Below are 15684 nucleotides of genomic sequence, written 5' to 3'. Positions count from 1 at the left end.
AGAGAAGGAAGGAAACATAAAGCACAGACAACTTCTAAGAGAACTTCTGCAGTGACAGGAAACGTGGAGGGATTCCCAACAAAATGACTTCTAAGAGTCCTTCTGTAGTGACAGGCAACAGGCACTCATTGGCACCCAGCACCGAAGGTGAAGTCTCATGGGACAGTGCTGATGTGGTGACTTCACTCCAGCTCCTCATGCTGATTGTGGCTGACAAACTGCAACAGTCTGCTTATTTTTTTCAGTAATGGAATCACTTTTCTCCGTGAGTCAAGTTGTCAACCTGCTGCCGTATTCTTAATTTCTATGCCATAACGAACAGAGTTTCCTTATAGAAGAAGATTATTAAAAAAAATAATAATAAATATATATATATAATTCTTAGCCTTTTGGTTCAAGGTTGCAGCTAGCCTTTTCCTGGCTGGAGGATGCCTAGGGTATCTAGCTCCATGTCCGTGGAGGACCATCCCTTCTAACAGACAGTCTGCATTCCTCTGCTTTTATCAGTCAAAGTTCAGACTTAGTCCCTGGACTGTAGGAATCAATCTTCAGCCTAGAATCTAGGAAATCTTGGAACTACTCAGTGGATGTTTTTGGAAGGTCTTGTAGGAACATGCCCACCTGGTAACTTGAGAAAAATACCAGACTTCAAATGAGCAAAAAAGTTTTAGTTTTATATTTTTTGTTGTAGATTTTTAAAAATAAGTGATTCACTAAATAATGTCACAATGCCTGAACTCTGACCCTTGATGCCAGATATTTACAATACCAGACTTCAACTGAGCAAAAGACAAGAATTATTTCTTACCGATAATTCCTTTTCCATGAGTCCATCCTGACAACACACATGGAGGTTGCTCCGCCTGTAATCCTTGGGACAGGAAGAGGAGTTCTTTAAAAAGCCACCTCCCACCGCTTGACTCCAGTGACTTCCAAATCATCACAATGGATACGAGGTCCAACAGTTTTTTTATTAGCACTGAAAGACATCAATCGTATATACATGCATTATAAATCGAACAAGGTTGGGAAAGCATGTGCTGTCATGAGGGACTCATGGAAAAGGAATTATCGGTAAGAAATAATTCTTGTCTTTCCATCATTTCCATCCTGACAGCACACATGGAGGTATACCAAATCATCAGATCTATTTAGGGGGGGGGGGGCTTCGGGGGGACCACTGCCTGGACCACTTTTCGCCCAAAGGCCAGTTCTCTATTTGAGTGGAGATCTAATCTAGAATGTCTTGCAAATGTATTTATGTTAGACCAGGTTGCTGCTTTACAAATCTGATCTATCGAGGCCCCCCTGCGTTCAGCCCAGGAGGTGGCAAGAGCCCTGGTGGAGTGGGCCCTCGTCCCCTCTGGAGCCACCAGACCTCTGGTCTTGTAGGTCTCCTGGATCGCTAATTTGATTCATCTAGCTATGGTATCTTTTGAAGCTGATCTGCCCTTATTGATACCTTGGAACTGTAGGAAAAATCTCTCTGATTTCCGGAAGGTTTGAGTAATTTGCAGGTAAGTTTACCGCTCTACGGACATCTAGACTATGTAGTCACTCTTTAGCGTTACTAAAATTTTGACAGAAAGAGGGCAATATTATTTCTTGATTTATATGAAAAGGAGACACGACTTTTGGTAAGAAGTCTGGGGTGTTTTTAAATATTACACGATCCTCTAGGACTCTTAAGTAGGGTTTTCTACTTCATAAGGCTTGTAACTCGCCGATTCTCCTAGCCGATGTGATAGCAATCAAAAATGCGACTTTCATGGATAAATTTCTAACCGAAATCTGGTTAATGAGTTCGAATGGGGATTGCAGAGGCCTTCCAGGACTACATTAAGATCCCATGAGGGTAGCAATCCCCTCACAAAGGGTTTTGACCCATCTGCCCCTTTCAGGAACCTTTTTATCCATTTATTTTCCATAAGTTTAATATCAAACAAGGCACTAAGAGCTGGCATTTGTACCTGCAATGTTTGGGGGCTGAGACCTTTGTCTAGTCCTGCTTGCAAAAAATCTAAGATTTTAATGAAATCTGGGCAATCTATATCCAGACTCTTTGGTTTATACCAGGTACAAAATACTTCCCATATTCTGTAATAGATTTTTGAAGTAACTAACTTCCGACTTTTGAACAAAGTATCAATCACCTTGTCGGAAAGCCCTTGTGTCTTTAACCTCTGCCTTTCAGTAGCCAGGCTGTGAGTTTTAGCCAGTGGTTTTTCTGAAACAAAACTGGGCCCTGGGATAGGATATACTCTCTGAGGGGTAGCGCTATCGGGGATTGTATTGCCAACCAGTTTAACATTGGATACCACGGCCTTTTCGGCCATGCCGGGGCAATGAATATTACGGTGGTCCGACTGCGTGAGATTTTTTGTAATCATCTGGCTATCAACGGCAAAAGAGGGAACGCATAGGCCAGGGACATTTCCCATTCCTGGGATAGTGCGTCTAATGCTAGTGGCTGATCCGCGGGATCTAGGGAGAAGTCCCGGCATTTTGCATTTTTCCTTGATGCGAATAGGTCCACTTGTGGTAGACCCCACTCGTCCGTAAGATATTGGAATACTTCTGGGTTGAGGGACCAGTTTCCCGGATCCAATCTTTCCCTGCTCAAAAAGTCTGCCACTTGATTTTGAGTCCCTTTTAGATGAACTGCCGAGAGGGATGCAGTGTTGACCTCTGCCCACATCAAGATTTTGTTCGCCATATGCTGTAAGCGAGGATGTCGGGTGCCTCCCTGGTGACGGAGAAAGGAAACCATAGTCATATTATCCGACAATACTATTACGTGTTTGTTTCGCAATTTGTCTTCCGATCTAATCAGGGCCTCCCAAACTGCTCTTAGTTCCCTGAGGTTTGAGGAGTGGGCGCTAGTGAACCTAGACCAGGAACCCTGCAAGGCTTCACCTGCCACTTGGGCTCCCCATCCTGTACTGCTGGCGTCCGTATTTACTGTGACGCACGGAGATAGTGACCACTGGACTCCCTTTCTCAGATTTGATGGTACGAGCCACCAATCTAGGGACTTTTTTACCCATTGTGGTAATTTAAATGTCTCCTCCAGGAAATCCTGGGAACGATCCCAGGTTGCCAACAATTTTTGCTGCAGGGACCTGGAGTGAAATTGAGACCAGGGTACTGCTGGAAGACAGGCCGTCATTAGGCCTAGGATGTGCATTGTTTCCCTTACTGACACCTCTTATTTCTTTTTACATTTCTGTATTTCTTCCAAGATGTGGGAAATTTTTTGGTTCGGGCAAAAAGGATTGATTTTTACTTGAATCCAAGAGGATCCCCAGAAATATCTTTCTGTGCTCTGGAACAAGACTAGATTTCTCGTAATTAATAATCCAGCCCAGCTTTTCGAGTAGATCTAGCGTCTGCTCTAAATGGGACCTCGCGATTAACAAAATATCATCTAAATAAGGGATAATTTTGATGTTCTGTTCCTGAAGAAAACTAATTGGCTCTATCATTACCTTTGTAAATATTCTCAGAGCTGAGGAGATACCGAACGGCAATCAGATAAATTGAAAATGGCGAATAATGCTATTTATGTAAACCGCAAACCTTAGAAGTTTTTGAGATGTCGCATGAATGGGGATATGAAAATACGCATCTTTTAAATCTATTGTGCACATAACATTATCCCGACCTCTTAGGGGAACTGTCGAGCGTATCGTTTCCATTTTGAATGTATGGTTCACGTACGCATTTAAATTTTTGAGGTTCAAAATAACTCTAAAAGCACTGCTTGGTTTTGGAACTAAAACATAAACGGGAATAATAACCCTGGCCCTGTTCTGCCGCAGGGACAGGAATAACAGCTCCTATATTGATTAAATTAAATACACCCTCCTCCAATCGTGCTTGGAGGCCGGGGGACTGCAAAAGTGTTATACAGAAATTATCGGGGGGTTTTGAGTTTAGTTCTAGTTTATAACTTGAAGCGACTATCTTCAGTACCCAGGGACTTTTTGAAATCTGCAGCCAATTTTCTGAATACTGAAGAAGTCTACCCCCCCACAGTAACTTCTTTCTCTTGGGTCGGGCCTAGAGGGAAACCCCAAAGTTCTCCCTCTACCCCCTTTCGGGTAGGACCACCTACCCGACTTCCCTTTGTTTTTTCCCCTTGGGATATAATCTCTTCTGACGGGCATGGTCTTCTTGGGGAGGTAATCGGTCGGAAAGTCTAGTTTTTTTGTCCGCCGCTTTCTCCAAAATTTTATCCAGAGTTGGTCCTAAGAGGTATTCGCCCATGAGAGGAATCGTACACAACCTGGATTTGGATGTTTGGTCTGCTGCCCACAACCTGAGCCATAAAGCCCGTCTAGCAGACTTCCCAAGTCCTGCACTTCTTGCAGCGAATCTAACGGACTCCCCTAATGCATCCGCTAAAAGGCTGTCGCTTTTTTAATCGGGGGCAGACACTTGAGGAGCTCTTCCCTAGGGGTTTTCAAGTGCAGGTGGGAATCTAATTGGTCGAGCCACAGGTATAGAGATCTTGCCACGGACGTGGCCGCTATGTTGGTCTCTATAACTGTAGTAGCTGACTCCCATATTCCCTTTTAAAAATCCTTCCATTTTTCATTCCATTGTGTCTTTTAGCTGGGAACAATTTTCAAATGGGAGCGCAGTTTTCTTTGTTAGTTTTGCAACCGGTACGTCCACTTTTGGAATCGTACGCCATAGAGAGGCATCTTCTGTAGTAAAAGAGAGTCTCTCTCTAAAGTCTTTTTGGATGATGGAGCCCCGTCTGGGTTTATGCCACTCATCCAAAATCATGTTCCGCAAATTTTCATTGACGGGAAAGCTTTTCTTATGGCGGGTTCTGAGGCCCCCAAACATTTCGTACTGTACTGATCTCACTTGCGGTGTATCCGTCACTTCCATAGTATTGCACACCGCGGAAATTAGTTCCTCCAGGTCCAGAATTGAGAAATTATATTTTTTGTCCCCTTCTGGCGTAGGGGTTGACACTTCCGATGAATCATTTGAAATTTCCCTCTCGGAGTGCTTAGGTGAAGAGACCCCGTAATCCCTGCTGCGGGCCCTTTTCCTGGATGGCCCTGGCTGGGAGTCAAAGGCTTGATCTCTTAGCGCCTGTACTTCTTCACGAACCATCTCCCGAATACCTTGTAGTAGGTTTTGTTGTTCGTCTTTTACCATTTTTGTAGCGCAGTCCGAGTAAATGGGTGTCTTGGTGTTATCGTCCACTTTTTTGGCGCATATCGCGCACCTTTTTTAATCCTCTTTTTTTCCTGTTTAGTTTTTAATGCTTTCTCCTATAAGGAGAAGCCATTACTAATACAAGGTGTGAAAGCCTTACTCACAAAAATGTTCCCATTTTTTTGTCCAAGTGGACTACTTACGGTTGGCACAATCTCGTTTTCTCCCTCGGCGCTGTCCATGACACTTGTCTGCAGAAAAAAGGAGCCTGGGAACATGAAGGAGGATTTTTCCAAATGAGGTTTGAATTTGGCGCCTTTAAGCACCAGCACTGCGTCTGACATCACCCCGCCAACGTCTGACATCATCGTGCATGACGCGGCGCCGCCCTATACCCGGAAGCCGGCCGCCGCTAGACGCCGGGGAACAGGAGCGCAGAGCAGTCGCACCTGCCGCTCCCTCCCCACTGAAGGTGCCGACATCCGGATGGAGCCGTGGAACTGCCTCCCCTGGCCGGATACCCCACGCCCTGGTGAGTAGCGCTCTGCAGCCTCCATCCACAGCACGGAGAACTCCCTCCTGTGTCTGTTTGGGACAGGAAGACACTGGAGTCAAGCAGTGGGAGGTGGCTTTTTAAAGAACTCCTCTTCCTGTCCCAAGGATCATAGGCGGAGCAACCTCCATGTGTGTTGTCAGGATGGACGTGATGGAAAAAGTTTTATTTTTGTTCAGGAGATTTTTTTTGTGCGGAAGATTAACAGACTAATTCCTTAAAAGTTTTTTGTTTTTTTTTATTAATTCCCTTTTTATTGAAAAGGTTTTCAAATACAAGGTATGCATGAGTTTGAACGTGCACTTTACAAACTTATAGCTTGACATTACAAGGATCAGATATATTGTATATGAAATTGTCAGCTAGTTCAGACAGAGTTTTCATCTATGTCCTAAAGTCAGTACCAGCAGGTCTCTCCCGCCCAGTTTTGTTTGCTTAAAGGCTTTATTTGCTGGGCCGGAGTGAGCTGCTACCTTTTTTTTTTTTTCATAGGCTAACTCATACATCTGGAAATCTGTAATAACCATACCTAATGTTTATCGGAAAATAATAACAAGGGGGGTAGGGGAAAGTAGGGGGCGGGGAGAAAAAGGCAGGGGGGGGGTGGCGCTGTTATCCACAGGATGGAGTCGGGGTATCCGGCCCACCCTGTTTGTGTTGTTAGCTTTTGCCTGCGTTCCGTTTGATCTGTTGCTCCTGAGACCATTTACCTTGTCTTTCTGCGCGAGTCCCTGTTTGCAAGTCGTCGCACCCTCCGTTTGGAGGATGCCAGAGTCATTGGCGAGATCTTAGCTAGACCAGGATAGTCTGGATAGATTGCCGCGTCTCCGCCGGGGGATAGCGGAGAGGCAGCCCTCAGGGGGCGCGCCCGATTCGCTGTCTTATGAGCTAAGTTCCTACTTTAGCCTCAGGGCTATTATTTCGTACAGGGTTGTAAGCTGGTTTTGTCTACTGGCTAGTGGCTAGGGGGGATGGTCTACCTCCTAGTCTGTGTTTCACCCTCCTCACTCTTTTGGGGGGGTATGTGGGTATAGTATATTCATGTATGATTTGGCTTAATTACGTTTCGTCTGGAGGGGAACTCTGAATCTCAGAGCTTAATCATTTGTTGTGGTGTTGGATTGGTAGCTAACCCAAGGCGACCATATGTTTAGGAAGGACACGTATGTTGAGTTTGTCCAACTCAGAATCTCCTCGAACTGATGTATCTGAGCCATCTTTTCTTTCCACATTTTTATGGAGGGGGGTGTTGTACTCCTCCAGTATAGGGGGATCAGTGCTTTTGCTGCTGCTAACATGAAAGAGATGAGTTTGTCTTTTTGAGGGTTAAATGTCTTATTTGGTTTACTTAGAATTATCACGTCTGGGGATAGCTTGAAGGCATTCTTGAGAATTATTGTGATTTCCATTTCAACCTCTGTCCAGAAGGGTTTTATTATCTTGCAGCTCCACCATATGTGAGGGTATGAGCCTACACTCTCTTGACAGCGCCAACACTTATTTGAGTCAGAGAGTTTGTAGTTGAAAAGCCACTCGGGGGTCTTATACCATCTGGACAGAAGTTTATAGTGGTTTTCTTGGAGGCGTACACATGGTGAGATACCGTAGGCGGATTTAAATATTGTTTTAAGTTCAGCATCTGATATTTTTATATCTAGTTCCTTCTCCCAGGACGTGATAAAGGCCGGTCTAATTAAATTGTGGGTTGATATAAAGTTTTTGGTTATGTGGGATATTCTCCTATATTCTGTATTTGGGCTTTTTATTAATCTTTCGAATTCTGTTGTTGGTCTTGTTGAGAAATGTTCTCTTTTGAAAATTGTGATTACATTTGAGATGTGTGCGATGTGTAGCTCTTGCAGCTTCTTTTGTGCGCCTAGGGTGTTTATTATAGAAGTGGGTTCTTCGTGCATGAGTGTTTGTAGGTCATGGATTGAAAATCCTTCAAAGGTATTCCAGAGGTTCTCTGGAATCCAAGGCTTAGAGTTCTTGATGACATGGGGAAGTAAGTTTAGGGGTGTACAAGGGGATGGTGGAGGTGCTAATTCGTGTGATAGAGAGTCCCAGGTCTCGCAGATGCCTCTCAGCAGTATATCAAAGCCTTTAGAGCGATATATTTTAGGGTTGGGGAGCCACATGTCCCTGAGGAAGTTGTCACCATAGGTTAACTGTGCGATTTCCCTTAACTTGTGGTTTTTTAACGGGGCTATTAGATCTAACCATCTGTTCAAGTTTATTGCCTTGTAGTAGTCTAGCATATTAGGGGGAGCCCCCCCCCCCCCCCCCCGTATTGCTTTCTCTTGGACATTAGTGAATATGCTATCCTCGGGCGTTTATATTTCCAGAAGAAGCGTGAGAATTGTGTTCTAATTTTCTTGAAAAAAGAATTGGGAATGTGTATTGGTAGCATTTGGAGTTTGTATAGGATTTTAGGTAATATGTAAGGTTTAATAAGATTTTTCCTTCCAAACCAAGAGATAATCGGTAAGTTATACGCAGAGAGAAGCGTTTCTATCTCTGTTAGTAGCGGCCTCATATTACTATCATAGAGTTTTGTTAAGTTATTTGTGATTTTGATACCTAGATAATCTATGTAGCGTTCTGCCCATATATATGGGGAAGTTTTCTTCACTTCCTCTGCTCTGTGGGGAGGTAGCGAGATATTTAAAATAACTGATTTCTTTTTATTGACTTTTAGGTTGGAGAAGCTACCGTAGAGATCTAGTAGTTGATTCAGACTATTAAGGCCTTGTATGGGGTTCGTAATCAGAAATAGCACATCGTCTGCAAAGGCTGCTGATTGGATGCTTTTACTGCCAATTTCTAATCCCTTGATCTCTGGATTTTGTCTTACCGCTTGGAGGAGGATTTCTAAAGTGAGGATGAATAGTGTGGGGGATAGTGGACATCCCTGGCGTGTGCCGTTTGTAATGCTAAATGGTTTTGACAGGGTATCATTTATTTTCAATCTTGCGTGTGGTTTTGCATAAAGAGAAAAGATGGCTTCAATGAGTTGAGTGGGGAAGTTAAATTTGTGGAGGACTGCCCTCATGAAGGACCAATCTACGCGGTCGAACGCTTTTTCAGCGTCTATCCCTAAGAATATTAGTGGGATATTTTTCTTGGCATATTGTATGGAATGGAGGAGTATAGAGGCATTGTCTTTGCCCTTCCTGCCCTTCACAAAGCCTGTCTGTTCGTCCGATATTAGTTTGGGGATGATTCTACTTAACCGGTTGGCTATTAATTTGGCCCAAATTTTTGTTGGGTTGGGTCTTTCCCTTCTTTATGTATTAAGGTAATGTGTGCTTCTTGTGATTGTTTTGGGAAAGAGGCCCCTGTCATGATCGCATTTAATGTCGTTCTAAGGTGAGGTTCTAGTGTATGTTGTAGTGTCTTATAATAGCCTATTGTAAGACCGTCAGGGCCAGGGCTTTTACCATTTGGGAGGCTCTTTATAATTTCTGTTAGTTCTTCCTGACTCACTGGGGTCAACAGGTTTGTGGCTTCTTCTTAGCTAATTTTGGGGAGTGTGAGGTTTTTAAGGAATTTCTCCATATTTTTGTGTTTTTCTTCTCGATTGGTTTGTGACAGTTCCCCTTCTAAGTTATACAGTTTCGTATAATAGGTGTGGAATTCTGTTGCTATTTCTTGAGTGGAGGTGGTTTTTGACCCTGTGACCTTCCTGATTTCTTTAATATGTGTCTTTTCTCTTGTTATTTTTATAAGAGCGGACATCAGTTTCCCTCCCTTATCCCCATGGGCATAAATCTTTTGTTTGTAATATATAGCGGATTTGGTGTATTTTTTTTATCTAGTAGTGACTTCAATTGGTCTCTTAGGGAGTTGAGTTCGGGTTGTGCTTTTTCTACTGCCGAGAGTTTCCTTTTTTGTTCTAGGTTAGCAATCTTTGTAAGCAAGTCGTCTATTTTCTTTTGTTTCTGTTTCTTAAGTTTGGAGCCTAAAGAGATGAAGAGGCCCCTCACAAAGGCTTTATGTGTTTCCCACACCATCGGAGCGTTTGTGTAGTCTTTTGTGTTAAAGGGGTTGTCCCGCGCCGAAACGGGGTTTTGTTTTTTTTTAACCCCCCCCCCCCCCCCCCCCGTTCGGCGCGAGACAACCCCGATGCAGGGGTTAGAAAAACAAACCGGAGAGTGCTTACCTGAATCCCGGCGGTCCGGCGTCTTCATACTTACCTGCTGAAGATGGCCGCCGGGGTCTGCTCCCTCCGTGGACCGCAGCTCTTCTGTGCGGTCCATTGCCGATTCCAGCCTCCTGATTGGCTGGAATCGGCACGTGACGGGGCGGAGCTACACGGAGCCGGCATTCTGCACGAGCGGCTGCATTGAATACAGCAGAAGACCCGGACTGCGCAAGCGCGGCTAATTTGGCCATCGGAGGCCGAAAATTAGTCGGCACCATGGAGACGAGGACGCCAACAACGGAGCAGGTAAGTATAAAACTTTTGATAACTTCTGTATGGCTCATAATTAATGCACAATGTACATTACAAAGTGCATTAATATGGCCATACAGAAGTGTATAGACCCACTTGCTGCCGCGGGACAACCCCTTTAATTTCGAAGAATTCAGTTAGATCTCTGATTAGCTCCTGTTTATGTTCTTCCTCTCTTAAGACTGATTCATTTAGGCGCCATCTCCATTCTCCTAGGTTGTTAGATAGTATATTTATACTGGTGTGCATTGGAGCATGGTCCGAGATTGTGATGCTGTCGATTTTGGCCCCATGGATTGCTTTCACTAGTTTATTTGATATAAAGATGTAGTCAAGTCTCTGGTGGGAGGAATGAACGTGTGAGAAAAAGGTGTAGTCTTTTTCTACTGGATGACTATATCTCCACGAGTCCATCAGGTTTAATTCTTGTAGCGCTGAGTGGACTCTTTTAAGGGCTCTCTGTGAGACCTGGGACCTCCCCCTTGAGGAATCTAGAAATGGGTTGAGTGTTATATTTAGGTCTCCACCTAGGATTATATGGCCTACTGCAAAGGATTTTAGTATAAGTAATGTGTCTATTAACCATTTGGTTTGGTTCGTATTTGGTACGTAAATGTTAGCTAGGGTGTAATTTGAACCATTTATTGTGCCCTTTACAAATATGAAACGTCCCTCTGCATCCGTAAGTTGTTTTTCATTTTGAAATGGGAGATCTCTGTGGAGGGCAATTGATACGCCCTTGGAAGCCGAGGATGGGTTACAGCTGTGGAACCATTGTGTAAAGTATTTTTCGGGAGGGTTGGAATTTTGTTACTCTTAAAATGGGTTTCTTGTAGAAATGCGATTTTTGTTTTACTCTTTCTAAGTAACCATAACATATGGTGTCGTTTGTTTGGAGAATTAAGCCCTTTGGCATTGAAAGTAGTGATATTTATTTTTCCTCTGTGAGAGGATATAGTTTGTTGTTGTTGTATGAGGTTGTTGTTTTCTGAGCCTTGTTTGCTGTTGACTCTGGGTGGGTGTTTCGCAGGCATATTTTGGGTTTTGTCAGTTTCCGTGTTAGCAGGTTTGGAATATTGCATGATGAATGTGGGCTGAGTGGGGAGTAGGCTAGGGTTAAGTTTAGGTTAAGTTAAGGGTGTGAACTGAGTTTAACGTTAACGTCTTGGCCAGGTGTTTGATGTCTGGTCAACTGTATGTGAAGAAATAAAGACTTGTTGTCGTGTGGATAAGAAGCATCCCGACGCCCCAAAGTAGGGACACTATTGTCAGTATCTTTCTCATCCAAGGACAATCCCTGGGTGAGGGGTGTCCAGTGTGTCTGTGTGTGGTTGTCTCACTCACGTGTGTAGCACCCATAGGTGACCCGGGGTTGCTTGTTGATTGCTATCCCATTTGCATCGTTTGGGGTCTCTTGCTTTCTCGCTGGGAGGATGTATCATCTTGTTGTGGGAGCCGAGGCTCCCCGATCTGTGTACAGGTGGAGAGAGGAGGTAAAGAGGGAAAGGAAAGGAGAGGGGGGAGAGAAAGAGGCACAAACATTTAAACAAAATAACCAGTGCAAATCCTCTCCTTAATCCCAGGTTAACCTCTGGCGACCTGAAGTACTATTATAGCTAATAGGTTTAAATTCCGCTATGAACCATTCCAGTCTGGCTAAAGTATAGTCCCTCGGGCGGAGGAGCCCAGAGGGTCGACCCCCGTGCGACCCCAAAGGCTCTCCACCTCTTCTATGCAGTCATAAGTTCGATGTACAAATTCTAGCTAGCCAGACCAAGGAGTAGACTTTAGGATTGGCAGATTTGGTCGTCGTCCTTTACGGATTTGCTATAGTTTTAGTCCAAGGTTTAAGTAGACTTGTTATCCTGCCTCTCTCCAGTCGTTCCGAGATACAGTTCCCAGGTAGGCTCAGCACACTGTGAGGTGAGTCTCTTGCCGGAAATTAAGACGATGGTTTTGTACCATATTTTTTGCTTTTTGGTGATTTAAATTTCGTGGATGCTCTCCACGGCTCACTCGTAGGAAGTGGAGGGATGGTTAAGTCGTATTGTGTTGGCAGCCTGGAAGGTATTTCGATTGGATCAATCTTTAGATGATGCCAGACCGCTTCGAGATCTTCTGGAGCTCTGACTGACAATCTGCGTCCTGAGTCATTAATGGCAAGGCCGAACGGAAACATCCAAGAGTACTGGATTCCTTTGGATTTAAGGATTTCTAGTAGCGGACGTAGTTGTCGTCTTTTCGCTAAAGTCGAGGGTGCAATGTCCTGAAAGAGCTGGATTGGTGAATCGCTGTATTTTAGCGGGTGATGTGTTCTTGCCGCATTCAATATAGCGCTTGTGTCTGTGAAGGAGAGTAAGCCGCAAATAACATCTCTTGGCGGGTCTCCTTCTTTGGGTTTGGGTCTGATTGCTCTATGTATCCTTTCAATTTGAATTCGCGTGGCTCTTTCTTTGCCTAATAGATCTGTGAATATTTCTCCGGCCACTTTGCGAAGGGACTCTGTTGCCCAGGTTTCTGGGAGGCCTTTTATCCGGACATTGCAGCGTCTACTGCGGTTTTCTTGGTCTTCGATTAGAATGAGGGCTCGGTCTAGATACGAACGGTGCACTTCTACCACTTGCGAAGTAGCTTTTGCATGTTTGATGATGGTGGAACATGTTCCCTCTAGGTCCTCTACTCTATGTCCGATTTGTTGCAGCTCGGATTTAATGTCTGCCAGTTCAGACATTATTGGTTGAGTAACTTTGAGGAGTGCTTTTTGTAGGAAGGATTTTGAGATTTGGGTGCCGAGGTTGCATTCTTCCTCTTCCATTTCGCTCTCATTCTCTGAGTCCTGAGGTGCGAAGTCTGATTCGTTTTGTAGAGGTAGTGCTTTTGCCGTGGGGCTTTGTGCGCATTTCTTTTTTAGGAATTTGTGCATGTCCGCTTGATTTTTTTGTCGTCTTGGTGTTTCTGGTGGGTCGCAGCTGCGCTCCCTGCTGCCTTTAACCATTTTGTTCTTTAACTGATTGCACGCAGAACGTCTTCAGTTAATGAGTGAGTCTTGAGGTACAGAGGTTTTTAAATATGACACACTTCACGGGGTGGGATGCCTCTCTCTCCACACTATTTAGTGGTTAATCAGTCATCTTTTCAGATATCGTCTGCCGGTGATCAGGTATTATTATGGTGTACCTAGCGGGACTATAGGTTTGTAGTCGTGACCGACCTGTACCGCTGGTTCTGAGAGAATTATATTGTTGATAGAGCTGAAGAAATCAGTTCCAGAAAAATTAGAGCAGGGCTCTGTATGCGGCTTCTTATTCTCTTCAGTATAGGTAGCTGCCTGTGATTTATTGTTGCAGCTTCAGAGGGCAGGGGTAGTGCTGGTATATAGCTTAAATATCTCCACACCTCTGGTCCTTGAAAAATTAGTTATTTTGTAAAGCTGGCTAAGCCAGCTCCAGAAAAAGTTAGGGCAGTGCCCTTTATATTCTTTTTCTCTTCTGCAGAGTTGGTGACCTGTTAGTTAATTGCTGCAGGCTCTTTATCTTTCAGTTCTCACCCTCTGCTCACCGCAGCAGAGCTGTGGGGGAGGGAGGGGGGCGGGAGCAAAATGGCGGGGGGTTCAGGCGGGAGAATGTGGTATGAAAATGGCGGGGAGTTCAGGCGGGAAAATGTGGTTTGCCGAGTAGAGCAGGGAGGTCCGTTATCAGTGCAGCTCCCGTGGCTGTTTGTCTAAGGGGCTTCCCTGGGGCATCAGGTACTTACTGCCCTTGAAGTGGAAGCGTCTCTCCTCTGGACCGGGTGCCGCCGTTCCTGCTCGCTGGTCTGTCGGTGCGGGATCTCTATGCACTGGCTCAGTGCCCGCCAGGCTCCCTCCTCCTCCTGCTTCTAACGGAGCTGTCAGGGCTTCCCAGCTGAAGAACCGCTGCGGACCTCTGCCTCTCCGCTCAGCCCCTGCGCGCGCCGGCTCTCCCTCTTCTCCTGCTGATGATGTTGCGGCTCCGTGCAGGCACAGGTCTCCCGATCTCCCGCTCCACCGATTTTCTTGTGGGACCTCTCCGGGTGATCCCCGCGCTGCAGAGAAGTTGTTGGAGACGGTGTGAGGTGCAGCTGTTCGTTTTGGAACACCAAAAGAAGCTGTAAAGTCTTCTATGGCTCGGGAGCGCAAATTCAGTGCGACCTCACTCTCTGCCGGCTTAGCCACGCCCCCTAATTCCTTAAAAGTTTTAATTGGAAATTTGGCGGTAAACACGTTATATCTGAGTTGGCACATTTCATTTCTTCAGATCTTATTTAAACATATTCTTCGTCAGCCCCAAATGCCACCACTAGTCAATGGTTCACATCAAGTGTGAATATGAAAGACACACTGGCATACACACATCAGAGGATCAAAGAAACCACCTTCTACCCATTCACCACATCAACATCCATAATGATACACAGCATTTCTCAAAAAACCACAGAAGAACCAGGAACTATAACACCACAACCAGGTGGGCCTTTCAAAAGATATTTTACACCGTATGTAGACAAGAGATCTTTAACTCTCAGCCCCATCGGTGTAGTGTAATACGCTGCAGGTTTTCTGCAGTGCTGCATTTGTACATATTCTTATTGTCTCTTCTCTCTTCCCAGTGATTGAGAAGTGTAATGCTGCTTCCAGAACTAATAGGAGGAAGGAATGTAAAGAGCAGAGTCACACGGTATGTGATACTACTAAATATGTGCGTAAACCTATAGCCATATACAGATTAGAGAAGAACAAAAAACTTTTTAAACGTTTTCTAGATTAAGGAAACCCCTGTCACCGAGTCCCACATACATTAAAATAATAAAACAGCTCCCCTGCTTGTCCCTTGCTGATGGCTCCGGTCTCCCTGTGACATCACTTTATAGGCTGCAGTCAGCCTGATCCCATCAACAAACAAGCTGCATCAGCCAATGACAGCACTCAACGATCATGGCTGTCATTGGCTGCTGGAGCAGTTTTATGGAATGTTATAGCAGCCTGTAAACAAAGACACCAGGGCCAGTGGTGGGTGACGAGCGGGGAGAGGTGAGTAACCACAGATTTCTTATTTGGTATTTTAATGCATGGAGGACCTGGTGAAAGGGGTTTCCTTAACTCGAACAACCCCTTTAAAGGATATGAAAACTTTGAAAATCAAGGGAGTAGCACCATTCATGCATGACTGCTGCTCTATTTAACCTTCTCTTTACTGTGTGAGGAGAGGGGGACACGGGATCCTCATTTTCAGGATGGATGGGGGTCTCAGTGGTAAGACCCCTACTGATAAGACTTTTATCACCTATTCTATGGATAAGTGATACAAGTCTATTGTGGTACAACCTGTTAAGGGGGTCTTCTAATCTCAGCACACCTCTGAATTTGAAGTAGCAAGGCTGACATAAATAGTCAAGTTTGACTGAGCAACAATCTGTTCCTAAGCCCCATAAAAGTCAATGTTGCATCCTTACTGGACAAGCAATATACAAAAACAAAAGA

General features: G+C 44.7%; 1 protein-coding gene across 1 annotated transcript in view; it reads left to right on the top strand.

The window, feature by feature from the left end:
- Positions 1 to 13809: 13809 nt before the first annotated feature.
- The window catches only part of LOC136610194 (adhesion G protein-coupled receptor E1-like), a 70406-nt gene continuing 68531 nt past the window's right edge, over positions 13810 to 15684 (top strand). Inside the window, exons 1-2 of the mRNA XM_066589436.1 lie at positions 13810 to 13873; positions 14814 to 14881. Coding sequence (XP_066445533.1) covers positions 13810 to 13873; positions 14814 to 14881 — 132 coding nt within the window. The remainder of the gene's footprint in view (positions 13874 to 14813; positions 14882 to 15684) is intronic.

Source organism: Eleutherodactylus coqui, chromosome 2, assembly GCF_035609145.1.
Source record: "Eleutherodactylus coqui strain aEleCoq1 chromosome 2, aEleCoq1.hap1, whole genome shotgun sequence".
NCBI classification, from domain to species: Eukaryota; Metazoa; Chordata; class Amphibia; order Anura; family Eleutherodactylidae; genus Eleutherodactylus; species Eleutherodactylus coqui.
Note: the sequence above shows the minus strand (reverse complement) of the source record. Positions and strands in the feature narration are given on the sequence as shown.